This window comes from Salvelinus fontinalis, chromosome 14 (assembly GCF_029448725.1).
Source record: "Salvelinus fontinalis isolate EN_2023a chromosome 14, ASM2944872v1, whole genome shotgun sequence".
In the NCBI taxonomy this organism is placed as follows: Eukaryota; Metazoa; Chordata; class Actinopteri; order Salmoniformes; family Salmonidae; genus Salvelinus; species Salvelinus fontinalis.
In genome coordinates, this window is record NC_074678.1 from 38,621,674 (window position 1) to 38,641,388 (window position 19,715).

General features: G+C 44.7%; 1 protein-coding gene across 2 annotated transcripts in view; it reads right to left on the minus strand.

Annotated features, from left to right (window-relative positions):
- slc1a7b (solute carrier family 1 member 7b) overlaps positions 1 to 19,715 on the minus strand; it is a 104,833-nt gene that overhangs the window by 18,080 nt on the left and 67,038 nt on the right. For both annotated transcript variants that reach the window (XM_055861684.1, XM_055861683.1), the window contains exons 3-7: positions 17,497 to 17,712; positions 4,703 to 4,745; positions 4,277 to 4,511; positions 3,846 to 3,945; positions 3,282 to 3,515 (exon numbers count right to left, since the gene is read on the minus strand). In XM_055861684.1, the coding sequence (XP_055717659.1) occupies positions 3,282 to 3,515; positions 3,846 to 3,945; positions 4,277 to 4,511; positions 4,703 to 4,745; positions 17,497 to 17,712 (828 nt within the window). The remainder of the gene's footprint in view (positions 1 to 3,281; positions 3,516 to 3,845; positions 3,946 to 4,276; positions 4,512 to 4,702; positions 4,746 to 17,496; positions 17,713 to 19,715) is intronic.

Consider the following 19,715-nt stretch of genomic DNA (forward strand, 5'->3'; position numbering starts at 1 on the left):
ATGTCCTTTGGGTGGTGGACCATTCATGTTACATACTGGAAACTGTTGAGCATGAAAAACCCAGCAGCTTTGCAGTTCTCGACACCAACCGGTGTATCTGACACCTACTACCATTCCCTGTTCAAAGGGGGCTCCCGAGTGGCGCAGCGATCTAAGGTACTGCATCTCAGTGCAAGAGGCGTCACTAATCCAGGCTCTATCCCATCCAACCGTCATTGTAAATAAGAATTTGTTCTTAACTGACTTACCTAGTTAAATAAAAACATAAAAAGGCACCTAAATCTTTTATCTTGCCCATTCACCCTCTAAATAGCACACAATCCACGTCTCAAATGTCTCAAGGCTGAACAATCCTTCTCGAACCTGTGTCCTCCCCTTCTTCTACACTATTTTTTATTTATTTATTTTATTTTTTATCCCATTTTCTCCCCAATTCTCGTGGTATCCAATCGCTAGTAATTACTACCTTGTCTCATCGCTACAACTCCCGTACGGGATCGGGAGAGACGAAGGTCGAAAGCCATGCGTCCTCCGAAGCACAACCCAACCAGCCGTACTTCCTCTTTCCCTCAGCGCGCCTCCAACCCGGAAGCCAGCCGCACCAATGTGTCGGAGGAAACACCGTGTACCTGGCCCCCTTGGCTGGCGCCCCTTGGCTGGCGCGCACTGCGCCCGGCCCGCCACAGGAGTCGCTGGAACATCCCCGATGAGACAAGGATATCCCTACCGGCCAAACCCTCCCTACCCCGGACGACGCTATGCCAATTGTCCGTCGCCCCACGGACCTCCCGGTCGCGGCCGGCTGCGACAGAGCCTGGGCGCGAACCCAGAGACTCTGGTGGCGCAGTTAGCACTGCGATGCAGTGCCCTAGACCACTGCGCCACCCGGGAGGCCCTTCTACACTAATTGAAGTGGATTTAACAAGTGACATCAATAAGGGATCATAGCTTTCACCTGGTCAGTCTATGTCATGGAAAGAGCAGGTGTCCTTAATGTTTTATACACTCAGTGACCAATCCAAATTGAGAATTTATTCTACCTTTTTTTGCATATTTACCAGTGTGCCTTTCAAGTAAATTGTAGTTACTTACCACCCATGACTGCATTTGTTAGTGAAACATACATGTTGTATTCAGTCCTCTAGCCTTCACCAAGTAAGTCTCAAAGTGAATATGTTATCTTAAAAAAACTATTTATGACAATATATTACATACAGTGTCACGGCTGTTGAAGGAACTGGAACAAGGTGCAGCGTGGTGAACGTACATTTCCCTTTTATTTATAAAAATGACGCCGAACAAAACAATAAACACTACAAAATCAAACCGTGAACCTAAAGTCTCTGTGCCCTAAACAAAGTCAACTTCCCACAAAGACAGGTGGAAAAAAGGGCTTGCAATGCATTGCAATACAATATTTTAGGTTTTACCACAGCAGCTTAAATCAAGAACATCAAATAAAACCCAAAAAGTCTCTCTCAACGAAGATTAAACAGATTTAACCCTAGTACAGAGAATGCTGTATGGTTCTCAATCAGAGACAACGATAGACAGCTGCCTCTGATTGAGAACCACACCCGGCCAAACACAAAGAAATAGAAAACATAGAAATCAAGAAACTAGAATGCTCACCCTAGTCACACCCTGGCCTAACCAAAATAGAGAATAAAAGCCTCTCGATGGCCAGGGTGTGACATACAGTAATAAGGCCTTTCTTTGAGGACCTACTTTCACCCTAACAAAGGGGTCTGAAGCTCCTGGTTTACATGCCACATCAAGCCTGCAAGTCACAAAGTGATGTGTAATTCCTATTGAGTGAGGATATCCAACAATTTGAACTTTTTAATCACCCGCAAACTGCATTGAGAATGATTGCCGGGGTAGGGAAGATCACTTATAGAGACTACCCAAATCAAATAAACTGGAACTGCCATATCAGTAATGGGTGCAATAAGTCCAATAACTAACAGATTGTAGGGCCTCCCGGGTGGCACAGTGGTCGAGGGCACTGCATCGCAGTGCTAACTGCGCCACCAGAGTCTCTGGGTTCGCGCCCAGGCTCTGTCGTAGCCGGCCGCGACCGGGAGGTCCGTGGGGCTACGCACAATTGGGCTAGCGTCGTCCGGGTTAGGGAGGGTTTGGCCGGTAGGGATATCCTTGTCTCATCGCGCTCCAGCGACTCCTGTGGCGGGCCGGGCGCAGTACGCGCTAACCAAGGGGGCCAGGTGCACGGTGTTTCCTCTGACACATTGGTGCGGCTGGCTTCCGGGTTGGAGGCGCGCTGTGTTAAAGAAGCAGTGAGGCTTGGTTGGGTTGTGCTTCGGAGGACGCATGGCTTTCGACCTTCGTCTCTCCCGAGCCCGTATGGGAGTTGTAGCGATGAGACAAGATAGTAATTACTAGCGATTGGATACCACGAAAATTGGGGAGAAAAGGGGATAAAAAATAAAAAAAACTAACAGATTGTATTCATTTAGAAAAATGCTTATTATTTATGTTTGTGTAGCGTAAGATTAATCAACCAATCAATGTACATGTGAAAACACAGGTATTAAAACAAACAATTCTGAAAATCAACCTGGTATAGAGCATGCCTGGAAATATGGTAATGATGGGCATGGTTTTCAGTGGTTTTGAGCAAACGTGGATTTGTCATTTTTTTGTCATGCTTCTTCAAATTCAACTCACTTCGAGCAGAGTTTGTTGAGTAAACAAACTAACATATATTAAGCTAAAATTCTTGTATTTTTGAAGTCCACTCAACTCACAAAATAACACTGATTAAGCAATTAGTTAAGTTGGCTTTTTTACACCGCACATGCCCTGAGTCTGATGTCAATGTGTTGCTTAGCAGTACCACTTTCTCCTACTCACACCAAGACTAGAACCCAGGACCTCTGTCTCCCAAACACACACAATGACCATCCTGAAACAGTCTTAGCCAGTCACACCACCAAAAAGCTGGAGACATTTCAGGCTGAGGAGTGAGGTTATAGATGCCCATCTGTTACATGTTCATGAGGAGGCTGTTGCCCCAGCAATGTGCCTTACCTGGAGGATGATGCCAGGGCGATGAGAAGCGCCTGCAGGATGCCTCAGATGTAGACAACGGGTTAGGGTAAGGGCTAAGGTTAGGTCTAGGATCAGAGTAGGTTTGTTGTTGTTATTTACCTGGATGAGGTTTCCAGGGCGGTATGCAGGGCTTGCAGGATTCCACTGATGCGCATGATGGGTTAAGGGTCAAGGCTAGTGTTAATGTTCGGGTTAGAGTTGTTGTTTACCTAGAGGATGTTGCCAGGGCGATGAGCAGGGCCTGCAGGATGCCCCTGATGTAGACGATGGGGCTCTTCTTGGTGATGAAGAAGTACATGGCCGGGAGGATGAAGAGCCCGTGGAGGATCAGACCGAAGACCACCGTGACAGCGTAGAAACCCAGCTTCTTACCCATGGCCGACGGATCGCTCATCTCCAGGATCTTACCGGCCACCAGGAACACAATGCCGAATGGGAAGTACCTAGTCAGGAAAGGAGGAGCAGGGTCAGAGGTCATACACACAGCCATACAGAATTTGTAACAAGGATCCTAGACACTATTCCGTGGACACTATTCCATATTTACTGCACTCATTTTGGCAGTAGCGCACTACGTAGAGAAATAGGTTGCCATTTCAGATGCAACCCTAGGGTGATGGGCTGTTTGTGATGAATGCAGGTAGAAATGTCTGTGCTGTCTCCACATCTATGTGTTACGGTTAGGACCTGGAGTTTTTCCTGATAAGGATCACTTCATATGGTCTGGAAAAACTACATGTCCTAGTTGCTGTATAGTGTAGTCAAATCTTTACCAGATGACGATAGCAACGATCTTCAGGACAGCCTCGTTCAGGCTCTGGCAGAAGTTGACCAAGGCGCTGCCGTTAGGCCCCATCCTGCCCAGCATTATACCTGTCGAAATAAACAGCATGTCAGTGATGCAGGACAGGACGCTGCTTACATAGTACACATCACTAGACATCAACTGAGAAAAGTGTTAATTTCTCCTGACAGTGATTTAGGCCTTGCTTGACATCTGAACTTGGTCAAATACAAAAACAACAACGTAATGTAAGCAAAAGATTTCAGGAAATGTCACAAGTAATAGTGATGAAGACAGAGTGGCTCAGTTGGTAGAGCATGGCGCTTATAATGCCAGGGTTGTGGGTTTGATTCCCATGGCGGACCAGTATGGATGAAAAACAATGAATTAAATGTAAAATAATGTGTGTTTGTTGATTACCCATAGTGGCTGAGAAGATGACGATTCCAAGGACGTTCATTCCGTCACTGGTTCCCGGTAATGTTTTGAAGTATACGTCTGGGGGAGGAGTCAGGTCCAAGGAGAAGTTCTGGAGCTCTGTTCCGTTGTCGTCCTGGATACCGTATATGAGTGCTCGCCGTGTGGTGGACTCCGATAGGCTCTGACTCACTGTGGCCTTCGGCGTTTTCATAATGGGAACACTTCTCGTCCGGTACTGTTCATATGAAGTAGAGCAGAGAACAGGGACGATTAAAGATTATTCATGGTTTACTTCCTTATTTAGAAGACAGAGAAAGAATCTTGAACTCAATAGAGGTCAAATAATCAAAACACTGAGATCTGAATCCAACTGGAACACATGGAGCGTGAAGTCCTACAGGAAGCGTATGATTTAAAGGGGCTCACCTGTTGAAATGTGGCTTGAACTAAGTTGGCTGGAAACATGTTGCTGGAAGGGAAAGAGAACAAAAATATACAGTACCAGTCAAAAGTTTGGACACACCTTCTCATTCAAGGGTTTCTTTATTTTTATTATTTTTTACTATTTAGAGAAATCAAATCAAATCAAATGTTACTGGTCACATACACATACTTAGAAGACGTTATTGCGGGTGTAGCGAAATGCGTATGTTCCTAGCTCCAACAGTTCAGTAGTATCTAACAATTCACAACAATACACACACTGGGATGGCGTATCACTTCAGAATGCTGTTGTAGCAATGCTGGTTACGTGTTTCTTGAATTCGAAATAAATCACAGACAGTGTCACCAGCAAAACACACCCCAATTCATCACACTTCCTCCTTCACGCTTCACGGTGGGAACCACACATGCTAAGATCATCCGTTCACCTACTCTGCGTCTCACAAAAACACGGCTGTTGGAACTGAAAATCTCAAATTTGGACTCATCAGACCAAAGGACAGATTACCACCGGTCTAATGTCCATTGCTCGTGCTTCTTGGCCCAAGCAAGTCTCTTCTTATTATTGTTGTCCTTTAGTAGTGGTTTCTTTGCAACATTTCGAACATGAAGGCCTGATTCACACAGTCTCTGAACAGTTGATGTTGAGATGTGTCTGTTACTTGAACTCCGTGAAGCATTTATTTGGGCTGCAATTTCTGAGGCTGGTAACTCTAATGAACTTATCCTCTGCAGCAGAGGTAACTCTGGGTCTTCCTTTCCTGTGGCGGTCCTCATGAGAGCCAGTTTCATCATAGCGCTTGATAGTTTTTGCGACTGCACTTGAAGAAACGTTCAAAGTTCTTGAAATTTTCCGCATTGACTGACCTTTATGTCTTAAAGTAATGATGGACTGTCATTTCTCTTTGCTTATTTGAGCTGTTCTTGCCATAATATGGACTTGGTCTTTTACCAGATAGGGCTGTCTTCTGTATACCACCCCTACCTTGTCACAACACAAATGGTCGGCTCAGAAAAATCCACAAATTAACTTCTAACAAGGCACACCTGTTAATTGAAATGCATTCCAGGTGACTACCTCATGAAGCTGGTTGAGAGAATGCCAAGAGTGTGCAAAGCTGTAATCAAGGCAAAGGGTGGCTACTTTGAAGAATCTCAAATATAAAATATATTTAAATTTGTTTAACACTTTCTTGGTTACTACATCATTCCATATGTGTTATTTCACAGTTTGGATGTCTTCATTATTATTCTACAATGTAGAAAATAGTGAAAATAAAGAAAAACCCTCGAATGAGTAGGCGTGTCCAAACTTATGACTGGTACTGTATACATATAAAAATATATAACAAACTCTAGTAAGTCATTTTGTTTTATCTGTTCAATGTCAATCGCAAAACTACATGATATTGCACAGTTATTTTTGTAAAGATTTATTTTGTCCATACATGTGACTCTTTAAAACCTCATGCACTTTTCACAGAAGCCAGACTTTGCTGTGTGAAAAACAGCCATAAGAATTGTCATACAATTACATTACATGAACTCCAGGAACTGTTTTATTTGTGATTATCTACAGCACAGCCATTACTTAAAAAACCAAATGGGGAAGGGTCAACATCCAACACATGTACTGTAGTTTCTTCTGAGTAGGAACAATAGGCCTTCATCTTCTGTACAGCTCCTGCTCTGTTGTGTTGGATGAACAAAAAGCCTACGGTATAACCTTGTGGTTATATAAATGTTTCTATCAAAATAAAATGTACTGCATTGTGAAAGGAAACTCTGAAGAAAGTTTTCAGATAATATTTTGTTATGTCATTGAAAGTCAGGATGTTCAGTTAAAAATTGTTGACCCTTTGAATTATTGTAAAGAACATTTAGCTTTCCTCAGCTTTTGTTGTTGTGTCTGTCTTAACAATGACGTTTTCATTGAAATAGTTGAAGTGGTCGAACTGATATCATTAAAACATACCATTATTTTATTATGTTGACATAAAATAGTCTCTTGCCTACAAACTATCTTAACTTTCTGTTAACTACCCACCGGCCAAAACCTGGTTAAATCCACGTAATTTCAAGAAAAAAATTAAAACTCATTGGATTTGCAAAAAATAATTAACATAAGGGAATTTAGTATTTTAACATGACATGGTAACATTTTTTGTTGATTTCATGTTGAATTCACGTTAGTTGATAACTCAACCACATGTAAATTAAAACTAGATGTTGAAATGACGTCTGTTCCCGTTGGGTAAGTAATTCTAACTTCTCACTGAGCAGGGCAACAGATCAACTTTCTGGAAACTTCACAAACAGAGACAGAGAGAGAATACAAATATCACAATGAAATACCATTCAAATATTTGTTCATTTTCCTGTCAAAAGCCCAGAAGGACACAAAAATGGGACAGAGGCTCCAGTTGCTTTAGTGTGAATACAATGTCCATGATTCATACTGTATCTTTCAGCTCCACTCGTGTGTGTGTGTGTGTGTGTGTGTGTGTGTGTGTGTGTGTGTGTGTGTGTGTGTGTGTGTGAGAGAGAGAGAGAAAGAGAGAGAGAGAGATAGAGAGTATGCGTGCATGTCTGTGTGTGTGTGAGAGAAAGAGAGAGATAGAGAGTGTGCGTGCATGTCTGTGTGTGTGCATGCATGTCTATGTGTGTGTGTGTGTGTGTGTGTGTGTGTGTGTGTGTGAGAGAGAGAGAGAGAGAAAGAGAGAGAGAGAGATAGAGAGTATGCGTGCATGTCTGTGTGTGTGTGAGAGAAAGAGAGAGATAGAGAGTGTGCGTGCATGTCTGTGTGTGTGCATGCATGTCTATGTGTGTGTGTGTGTGTGTGTGTGTGTGTGTGTGTGTGTGTGTGTGTGTGTGTGTGTGTGTGTGTGTGTGTGTGTGTGTGTGTTTGTGAGAGAGATAGAGAGTCTGTGTGCATGTGTGTGTGTGCGTGCATGTCTGTGTGTGTGTGTGTGTGTGTGTATGGGTGACTGCCTGTCCAAACAGTCAGACAGTGTACCTGGGACCTCTCAGCCCTCTCAGCTCAAACACTAAAACACACATGAATGTGTACACTCTTTCTGCAGCTTCCAATCAGTCAGATGGAATGTTCAGACATGATGGCGCTCACATAAAGCACACATACAAAGGCAAACAATAGCAAACACAGGGGCTAAAGGAGGTCCATTTGAAAAGCCTACGTCTTCCACGCCAGGATTCTGAAAGTGACAAATGTGAGGTGCCACTAACAGGGAGATGTTATGAAAGTGAATCATTCCCATACTTCAAAGAGATGTTTACCATGACATGTAATGTAGCTGCTCTATTCAGTGTGGGACAGACAGCTGTTGGGATTAACATTAAGTGGACAGTACTGGACACTATGTGGCCGCTACAGTATATGTGAACATTACAGATGTAGGATCTTCATTTTATCACCTGTTGCAACACAACTTTGCTGCAATGCACGACCATAGCCATGAGAAGTAGGGGTGCTGAGAGTGCTGCAGCACCCCCTGAAAAATCGGAATAAAATAAATAAATATGTATTTACAATATATAGAGATATTTAAAAAAAAAAGTTTCACAAAAGGTGTGCGTGCACTGGGCCTTTAATAGTATTGTATTAGCGGACCCATATAGCAGTCTGCAGCGCAGGGAAATACTATTCCCCCTTTGAAGAAAGAAATAACAGCACCCCCACCCCCAAACTACTTCAGGCGGCTATGTGCAGGACATTTCAAACTTGTAGTGTATTTGACGTTTAAAAAGGCTTCTGAAGTGTATAAATTCCACTTTGAAATGTGATTTTCTCTTATGAAAGTATCATCGACATAATAATTCACATATCCTGTTACCTCAGGATTATATTACTACTGTAGCAAAATGGCTCAAATTAAGATCCTACATCTGCAGGTCAACAACTGTAAAGATCGTTCGGGGTGGTAGAAGGATCGGACCAAAGCGCAGCGTGGTAAGTGTTCATGATGTTGTTTAATAAACCAAAACTGAACACTGGAACAAAGCAATAAACGATGAACAAACGAAACAGTACCGTGAGGCGACAAACACTGACACGGAAGACAAACACCCACAAACCAAAAAGACAAAACAGGCTACCTAAATATGGTTCCCAATCAGAGACAATGACAAACACCTGCCTCTGATTGAGAACCATATCAGGCCAAACGACAAACCCAACATAGAAACACAAAACATAGATAACCCACCCAACTCACGCCCTGACCACACTAAAACAAAGAAAATACAAAAGAACTATGGTCAGAACGTGACAACAACATCCCTGTCTTATGTGTCGGACGCGAAGGATTTACTTCAGACACTGGACAAGCCCCAAATCCCTGTCATTCGCATGACGAAGAGACTGAGATATTGGGGATGTAGGTCGGGGTGCCTTGTAAGGATCCGACGGCGAGTGGATAATCCGCCTCTACCATCAGTCCTATTAGCCAACGTGCAATCATTGGATAATAAACTGGATGAGACTATCCTACCAACGGGACATTAAAAACTGTAATATCTTATGTTTCACCGAGTAGTGGCTGAACGACGACATGGATAACATACAGCTGTCTGGGTTTTCCATGCATCGGCAAGATAGAACAGCTGCCTCGGTAAGACAAGGGGTGGCGGTCTGTGTGTATTTGTAAACAACAGCTGGTGCATAAAATCTAATATTAAGGGAGTCTCAAGGTTTTGCTTGCCTGAGGTAGAGTATCCCATGATAAGCTGTAGACCACACTATTTACCAAGAGAGTTTTCATGTATATTTTTCATAGCTGTCTATTTACCACCACAAACCGATGCTGGCACTAAGACCACACTCAACAAGCTGTATGAGGACTAAAGCAAATGAGAAAATTCTCATCAAGAGGCGGTGCTCCTAGTGGGCGGCGACTTTAATGCAGGGAAACTTAAATGTGTTTTACCTCATTTCTACCAGCATGTTACATGTGCAACCAGAGGAAAAACCCTCTAGACCACCTCTACTCCACACACAGAGATGGGTACAAAGCTCTCCCTCGCCCTCCACAAAGCTCCCCCTCGCCCTCCTAGCCGTGTCTGAATCCTGGCTTAGGAAGGCCACCAAAAACCCGGAAATATCCATCCCTAACTATAACATTTTCCGACAAGATAGAACTGCCAAAGGGTGCGGAGTTTCAATTTACTGCAGAGATAGCCTGCCGAGTTCTGTCTTACTATCCAGGTCTGTGCCCAAACAATTTGAGCTTCTACTTTTAAAAATCCACCTTTCCAGAAACAAGTCTCTCACCGTTGCCGCTTGCTATTGACCACCTTCTGCCCCCAGCTGTGCCCTGGACACCATATGTGAATTGATTGCCCCCTATCTATCTACAGAGCTCGTGCTGTTAGGTGACCTAAACTGTGACATGCTTAACACCCCGGCCATCCTACAATCTAAGCTTGATGCTCTCAATCTCACACAAATTATCAATGAACCCACCAGGTACAACTCCAAATCCATAAACACAGGCACCCTTATAGATATTATCCTAACCAACCTGCCCTCCAAATACACCTCTGCTGTCTTCAACCAGGATTTCAGCGATAACTGCCTCATTGCTTGCGTCCTTAATGGGTCTTCGGTCAAACGACCATACCTCATCACTGTCAAACGCTCCCTAAAACACTTCAGCGAGCAGGCCTTTCTAATCGACCTGGCCCGGGTATCCTGGAAGGATATTGACCTCATTCCGTCAGTAGAAGATGCCTGGTTATTCTTTAAAAGTGCTTTCCTCACCATCTTAAATAAGCGTGCCCCATTCAAAAAATGTAGGACAACTCCAGACCTGACTGCCCTTGACCAGCACAAAAACATCCTGTGGCATACTGCATTAGCATCGAAAAGCCCCCGCGATATGCAACTTTCAGGGAAGTTAGGAACCAATATACACAGGCAGTTAGGAAAGCAAAGGCTTGCTTTTTCAAACAGAAATTTGCATTCTGCAGCACAAAAGGTTGTGGTACACTGGAAAGTCCATGGAGAATAAGAGCACCTCCTCCCAGCTGCCCACTGCACTGAGGCTAGGAAACCCTGTCATCACCGATAAATCAACGATAATTGAGAATTTCAATAAGCATTTTTCTACGGCTGGCCATGCTTACCACCTGGTCAACAGCCCTGCACCCCTCACAGCAACTTGCCCAAGCCTCCCCCATATCTCCTTCACCCAAATCCAGATAGCTGATGTTCTGAAAGAGCTGTAAAATCTGGACCCCTACAAATCAACAGGCCTAGACAATCTGGACCCTCTCTTCTAAAATTATCAGCTGTCATTGTTGCAACCCGTATTACTAACCTGTTCAACCTCTCTTTCGTATCGTCTGAGATCCCCAATGATTGGAAAGCTGCCGCAGTCATCCCCCTCTTCAAAGGCGGAGACACTCTAGACACAAACTGCTACAGACCTATATCTATCCTACCCTGCCTTTCCAAGGTCTTCGAAAGCCGAGTTAACAAACAGATCACCGACCATTTCAAATCCCACTACACCTTCTCCCCTATGCAATCTGGTTTCCGAGCTGGTCATGGGTGCACCTCAGCCGCGCTCAAGGTTCTAAACGATATCATAACCTCCATCGATAAGTGACAATACTGTGCAGCTGTATTCATAGACCTGGTCAAGGCTTTCGACTCTGTCAATCACCACATTCTTATCGGCAGACTCAACAGCCTTGGTTTCTCAAATCACTGGCTCGCCTGGTTCACCAACTACTTCTCAGACAGAGTTCAGTGTGTCAAATCGGAGGGCCTGTTGTCCGGACCTCTGGCAGTCTCTATGGGGGTGCCACAGGGTTGAATTCTCGGGCTGACTCTTTTCTCAGTATACAGCAATGACGTCGCTCTTGCTGCTGGTGATTCTCTGATCCACCTCTACGCAGACGACACCATTCTGTATACTTCTGGCCCTTCTTTGGACACTGTGTTAACTAACCTCCAGACAAGCTGCAATGCCATACAACTCTCCTTCCGTGGCCTCCAACTGCTCTTAAATGCAAGTGAAACTAAATGCCTGCTCTTCAACCGTTTGCTACCAGCACCTGCCCGCCCGTCCAGCATCACTACTCTGGACGGTTCTGACTTAGAATATGTGGACATCTACAAATACCTAGGTGTCTGGTTAGACTGTAAACTCTCCTTCCAGACTCACATTAAGCATCTCCAATCCAAAATTAAATCTAGAATCAGCTTTCTATTTTGTAACAAAACATCCTTCACTCATGCTGCCAAACATACCCTTGTAAAACTGACTATCCTACTGATCCTTGACTTCGGCGATATCATTTACAAAATAGCCTCCAACACTCTACTCAGCAAATTGGATGCAGTCTATCACAGTGCCATCCATTTTGTTACCAAAGCCCCATATACTACCCACCACTGTGACATGTATGCTCTCGTTGGCTGGCCCTTGCTTCATATTCGTCGCCAAACCCACTGGCTCCAGGTCATCCATAATTCTTTGCTAAAAAAGCCCCACCTTATCTCAGCTCACTGGTCACCATTGCAGCACCCACCCGCAGCACGCGTTCCAGCAGGCATATTTCACTGGTCACCCCCAAAGCCAATTCCTCCTTTGGCTGCCTTTCATTCCAGTTCTCTGCTGCCACTGACTGGAACGAACTGCAAAAATCACTGAAGCTGGAGGCTCATATCTCCCTCACTAGCTTTAAGCACCAGCTGTCAGAGCAGCTGACAGATCACTGCACCTGTACATAGCCCATCTGTAAATAGCCCAATCAACTACCTCATTTTTTTTTCTCCTTTGCTCCCCAGTATCTCTATTTGCACATTCATCTTCTGCACATCTATCACTCCAGTGTTTAGTTGCTAAATTGTAATTATTTTGCCACTATGGCCTATTTATTGCCTTACCTCACTTATCTTACTTCATTTGCACACACTGTATATAGACTTTTTCTATTGTGTTATTGACTGTATATTTGTTTATTCCATGTGTAACTCTGTGTTGTTGTTTGTGTCGCACTGCTTTGCTTTATCTTGGCCAGGTCGCAGTTGTAAATGAGAACTTGTTCTCAACTAGCCTACCTGGTGAAATAAAGGTGAAATAAATAAAAATATTTTTAAAAAATGGGCAAATCTGACCATAACTCTATCCTCCTGATTCCTGTTTACAAGCAAACACTAAAGCAGGAAGTACCAGTGACTCGCTCAATACGGAAGTGGTGAGATGACATAGATGCTAAGCTACAGGACTGTTTTGCTAGCACCGACTGAAATATGTTCCGGGATTCTTCCCGATTGCATTGAGGAGTACACCACATCAGTCACTGGCTTCAACAATAAGTGCATTGATGACGTCGTCCCTACAGTGACCATACGTACATACCCTAACCAGAAGCCATGAATTACAGGCAACTTCTGCACTGAGCTAAACGGTATAGCTGCGGCTTTCAAAAAGCGGGACTCTAACCCGGACGGTTATAAGAAATCCTGCTATGCCCTCCGACAAACCATCAAACAGGCAAAGCATCAATACAGGACTAAGATCGAATCGTAGAACACTGGTTAAAACGCTAGTTGGATGTGGCAGGGATTGCAAACTATTGTGGACTACAAAGGGAATCACAGATGTGAGCTGCCCAGTGAAACGCGCCTACCAGATGAGCTAAATTACTTCTATGCTTGCTACGAGGCAAGCAACACTGAAGCATGCATGAGAGCCCCAGCTGTTCCGGACAACTGTGTGATCACGCCCTCCATTGACGATGGAGAGCGGTCAACATTCATAAGGCCGCAGGGCCAGACGGATTACCAGGACGCGTACTCTGAGCATGCGCTGACAAACTGGCAAATTACTTCACTGACATTTTCAACCTCTCCCTGACCGAGTCTGTAATACCAACATGTTTCAAGCAGACCACCATAGTCCCTGTGCCCAAGAACACCAAGGTAACCTGCCTAAATGGCTACCGACCCGTAGCAGTCACGTCTGTAGCTATGAAGTGCTTTGAAAGGCTGGTCATGGGTCACATCAACACCATCAACCCGGAAACCCTAGACCCACTCCAATTTGTATACTACCCCAACAGATCCACAGATGATGCAATCTCTATTGCACTCCACACTGCCCTTTTCCACCTTGACAAAAGGAACACCTACGTGAGAATGCTGTTCACTTAGTACAGCTCAGCGTTCAACACCATTGTGCCTTTAAAGCGCATCACTAAGCTAAGGACACTGGGATTAAACGACGGGCCGCCACCAGGTGGTAAGACTAGGTAACAACAGATCTGCCACACTGATCATCAATGCGGGGGCCCCTCAAGGGTGCGTGCTCAGTCCCCTCCTGTACTCCCTGTTCAACCATGACTGCATGGCCAAGCACCACTCCAACACCATCATTAAGTTTGCTGACGACACAACAATTGTAGGCCTGATCACCGACAACGATAGGGTAAAGGTCAGAGACCTAACAGTGTGGTGCCAGGATAACAACCTCTCCCTCAAAGTGATCAAGACAAAGGAGAGGATTGTGGACTACAGAAAAAGGAGGGCCGAGCACGCCCCCATTCTCATTGAAGGGGCTGCAGTGGAGGAGGTTGAGAGCTTCAAGGACCTTGGTGTCCACATCATCAACAAACTATCATGGTCCAAGCACACCAAGACAGTCGTGAAGAGGGCACGACAAAACCTATTCCTCCTCAGGAGATTGAAAAGATTTGACATGGGTCCTTAGATCCTCAAAAAGGTCTACAGCTGCACCATCTAGCGCACCCTGGCTGGTTGCATCCCCGCCTGATATGACAACTGCTCGGCCTCCGATGGCAAGGCACTACAGAGGGTAATGCGTACGGCCCAGTACATCACTGGGGCCAAGCTTACTTTCATCCAGGACCTCTATTCCAGGCGGTGTCAGAGGAAGGCCCTAGTCATAGACTGTTCTCTGTGCTACGGCACGGCAAGCGTTACCGGAGCGCCAAGTCTAGGTCCAAGAGGCTTCTTAACAGCTTCTACCCCCATGCCATAAGACTCCTGAACAGCTAATCAAATGACTACCCAGGCTTTTTGCATTGACCCCCCCACCCCCCATTTTTACACTGTTTTACCTCGACTAACCTGTGTCCCCGCACATTGACTCTGTACCGGTACCCCTGTATATAGCCTTGCTACTGTTATTTTATTGTTGCTCTTTAATTACTTTTTACTTCAGTTAATTTGAGCAAATACTTTCTCAACACTTATTTTTCTTAAAACTGCATTGTTTGGTTCAGGGATTGTAAGTAAGCATTTCACTGTAAGGTCTACCTGTTGTATTTGCCGCATGTGACAAATACAATTTGATGTGACAAATCTCATTAAAACTCCTCAATAAACGCAGGAGACCCAAACAGACCGATTTCTATTTCTGAGCTGTGTGGCGGTGTGGTAATATAATGAGTCAGAGACTTAAGTAATATAACACTTATCTTAAGTGTGTACCTCCAACTGCTGCTCAGCTGCTCCCTACTGACACCATGTACTGTAACCCTGACCCATCAGGCTAGTCATCTACTTTTTTCCTCTCTCAAGGTTCACCCCAAAAGCCACTTAGTCTCTCAGATATACACTCCCCTACGTATTTATTTGGACAGTGAAGCTAAAATGTTTAATACTCCAGCATTTTGGATTTGAGATCAAATGTTTTATACTGTGAGGCGACAGTACAGAATGTCTCCTTTTATTTGAGGGTATTTTCATACGTATCCGTCTTACCTTTTTGAGTGAGAAAGTTACGGAGGCATAAATATCATACCACCCCCCCAAAATGCTAACTTCCTCTGTTATTGGTAATGCACTATAAATGAATTTGACACCTTCAAACAGTGGTGGAAAAAGTACCCAATTGTCATACTTGAGTAAAAGTAAAGATACCTTTAATAGAAAATGACTCAAGTAAAAGTGAAAGTCACTCAGTAAAATCCTACTTGAGTAAAAGTCTAAAAGTATTTGGTTTTAAATATATTTAAGTATCAAAAGTAAATGTTATTGCAAAAGTAAAAGTATAAATAATTTCAAATTCCTTATATTAAGCTAACCAGACGGCAACATTTTCTTGTTTTTTTTATTTACGGATAGCTAGGGGCACACTCCAACACTCAGACATAATTTACAAATGAAGCATGTGTTTAGTGAGTCTGCCAGATCAGAGACAGTAGGGATGACCAGGTATGTTATCTTGATAAGAGTGGAAATTAGACAACTTTCCTGTCCTGCTAAGCATTCAAAATGTAACGAGTACTTTTTGGTGTCAGGGAAATGTATGGAGTAAAAAGTACATCGTTTTCTTTAGGAATGTAGTGAAGTAATTGTAAAAGTTGTCAAAAATATAAATTGTAAAGTACATATACCCCAAAAAACTACTTAAGTAGTATTTTCAAGTATTTTTACTTAAGTTCGTTACACCACTGCCTTCAAATTGGGGGTCTAGATACATAAAGTGCTTTAATTTCTAAACAGTAAAACAGATATGCATGAAAATACCCTCAAATAAAAGGTGACATTCTGTTTTGTCATGTTTTTGACATCATATCCAAAATGCTGGAGTATAGAGCCAAATTAAATGTTTTACCTTCACTGTCCAAATAAATACATAGGGGAGTGTAGCACTAATTGTCTTGGTGCTGTGCATGCTGTTTTTCTAACACCATGACATAATGATTGCCAAATGGCACCCTATTCCGTTTATAGTGCCCTACTTTTGACCAGGGCCCATAGGGCACTATTTTGGGAATATGGTGCCATGTCTTTAATATTCCACAGACAGAGATAGCCTAGCTGTTGAGATATATCATTCATCTCATCTGCGATTCAATCACTAGGTTCAGTTCTGAACGTGAGAATATGTAGTACAGTGAATCAACATCATCTTGTGGGGTCCTGGCCCATCGTCTCTATCCGTAGTGTTAATAAGGTTGGCTGGTGATACTATGTACATGTACTGTATGAGCATGTTCAGCAGCAGACCTGGGTTAAAATACTAGCTGAAATATTTCAAATTCTCAGGCCACGCACATGATTGCTCGCTAGTACAGTACAAATTACTCTATTTACTTTCTACACGTTTTCTTCAGGCGAACATCCAAAGGAAGTGCATTGGTCTACACAGACGTAAAATGTGTGAATGAGTAAGTGCTAAAGTGTGGGTGGTGAGTGGGCGGGTGCGTGGAGGGTGATTGTGTTGTGAGTGGGTGGTGGGTGGGTGGTGAGTGGGCGGGTGCGTGGAGGGTGATTGTGTTGTGAGTGGGTGGTGGGTGGGTGGTGAGTGGGCGGGTGCGTGGAGGGTGATTGTGTTGTGAGTGGGTGGTGGGTGGGTGGTGAGTGGGCGGGTGCGTGGAGGGTGATTGTGTTGTGAGTGGGTGGTGGGTGGGTGGTGAGTGGGCGGGTGCGTGGAGGGTGATTGTGTTGTGAGTGGGTGGTGGGTGTGTGGTGAGTGGGCGGGTGCGTGGAGGGTGATTGTGTTGTGAGTGGGTGGTGGGTGTGTGGTGAGTGGGCGGGTGCGTGGAGGGTGATTGTGTTGTGAGTGGGTGGTGGGTGTGTGGTGAGTGGGCGGGTGCGTGGAGGGTGATTGTGTTGTGAGTGGGTGGTGGGTGTGTGGTGAGTGGGCGGGTGCGTGGAGGGTGATTGTGTTGTGAGTGGGTGGTGGGTGGGTGGGTGGGTAGGTGGTGTGTGTGTGTGTGTGGATGGGGGGGTGGGTGGGTTTGTGTATGGGTGGTGAGCGGGTGGGCCATCTTACCGGATGAGGTCAAGCAGGGCGTCGGCAGAGCTCATGATGGCCTTGCCGCTGTCCTCGGAGTCCTCCTTCTGGGCCGCTCCTCCAGGGTGGATGACGGACACCATGATGATGCCCACCACCACTGCTACAAAGGTGGTCCACAGGTAGTAAGACACGGTGATGAGGCCCAGTCTGCTGGAACACTTAGCATCCAGAGCTGCTAGCCCTGACATCAGACTGGAGAAAGGGAGGGGGGAGAAGAGAGAGAGAGGGAGAGAAAGAGGGGGGAAGAGAAAGAGAGAGAGCGGAGGAAAAAGTGAGAGAGGGGGAGGAGAGAGAGAAGGTGATAGAAGTGGGAGAGAGAAAGAGGGGGAGGAGAGAGTGAGGAGGGAAGAGAGAGATGGGTGAGATTGAGAGAGGGGGAGAGAGAGAGTTAGGGAGTGAGAGGGAAGAAGAGAGAGCAGGGGGAGGAGAGAGAGGATGAGAGAGGGGGAGAGAGAGAGTGAGAGAGGGGTGGAAGAGAGAGAGAGAGAGAGAGAGAGAGAGAGAGAGAGGGAGGAGAGAGTGGATGAGAGAAAGAGAGAGAGAGGGGGGAGGAGAGAGTGGATGAAAGAAAGAGTGAGCGAGAGAGAGAGAGAGAGAGAGAGAGGGGGAGGAGAGAGTGGATGAGAGAAAAAGAGAGAGAGAGAGAGAGAGAGAGAGAGAGAGAGAAAGAGAGAGAGTGGTTGAGAGAGAGAAAGAGAGAGAGAGATAGGGAGAGACAGAGAGACACACACACACACACACTGATTAGGCTTGAGGCAGGTCTTCGTACGTTAAGTGACATTTGTCAATACTTGGCAGGTCTTTATGACGTATTCCACTTCAGGTCCACATATTGCATTCATTATATAGTGATAATTGACAGAGAGAGTGACACCATTTTTACAACAATCTATCCAGCTTTCAAAGTTCATAAATATATTATAAGCTAACAGTACCTATGATCACAGTATGGCTTTGACAGATTGAAGACAATGTGACCTTTTAAAATGCTACAGTTATTGCAGAACATCTGGATACTACACAGCAACACCATGGATGTTGCATGCAAATTCCAACTTAAATTAACACTTTATTAGAGTTGATGCTGTTACACTTTTTTTGTTTTAGGGAGGGGGTGCGTTAACATTGTAGGTTGTAAAGCCGTATTTGTATATTTCCCAGCACGCCATTCAAGTAAATGTGAGAAACACCCACCCAATGACTGTGTTTGTTAGTGACATGGTTGTTACATTCAGTAACTTCTAGTCCAGAAACCTTCACCAAGTGACTGCCAAAGTGAAAGTGCTCTCTACGCGCAGAGAGTGCAATGGGAGAGAGACTCTAAACAAAGACATACACGCTCACTGCAGCAATAGATGGATGTTGGTCCTGTCCAAATGCACCCCTTTGATGAACGCGTTTGACTGGTTCATTCAAGTCCAGTAGCCAAGAATGTTAAAACACCCTGCCACACTTTATAGCATGACATTTGCTTCTGAATCATCTTTATAGCCTTCTAGGCCTTAGCTCAATTGGATGGTTCAGTTGTGTGGCCCTTGTAACTCCAGGAATGTGGATTTGATTACATTTACATTACATTTTAGTCATTTAGCAGACGCTCTTATCCAGAGCGACTTACAGTAGAGTGCATACATTTTATTACATTTTACATACTGAGACAAGGATATCCCTACCGCCAAACCCCCCTTAACCCTGACGAGCTATGCCAATTGTGCGTAGCCCCACAGACCTCCCGGTTGCGGCCGGTTGCGACAGAGCCTGGGCGAGAACCCAGCCCAGCCTGGGCACGAACCCAGAGACTCTGGTGGCGCAGCTAGCACTGCGATGCAGTGCCCTAGACCACTGCGCCACCCGGGAGGTGGCGCAGTGGGCCACCCTTTGATTGCCCCCAAGAATGTATGCACACATGACTTTAAGTTGCTTTGGATAAAAGTGTCTGCTAAATGGCATACAGTACATTATATTATCAAGGGATAATGAAGGCTTAATTTCACCTTATAGTGTCCTAAGAGTTATTCTCCTTTTATTACCAGGCCATGCTCTGGCCCCTGTTCAAATTCTGTCCAATATCCTTTTCATGAGTCAATGTTCTGTATGAAATATGTCATTATAACCAATCGATTTAGAAAATAGTCATTTACTCAACATTCCATTCTTTCAACTGAGAGGCATATAGCCCTGTACCATGACCTGCT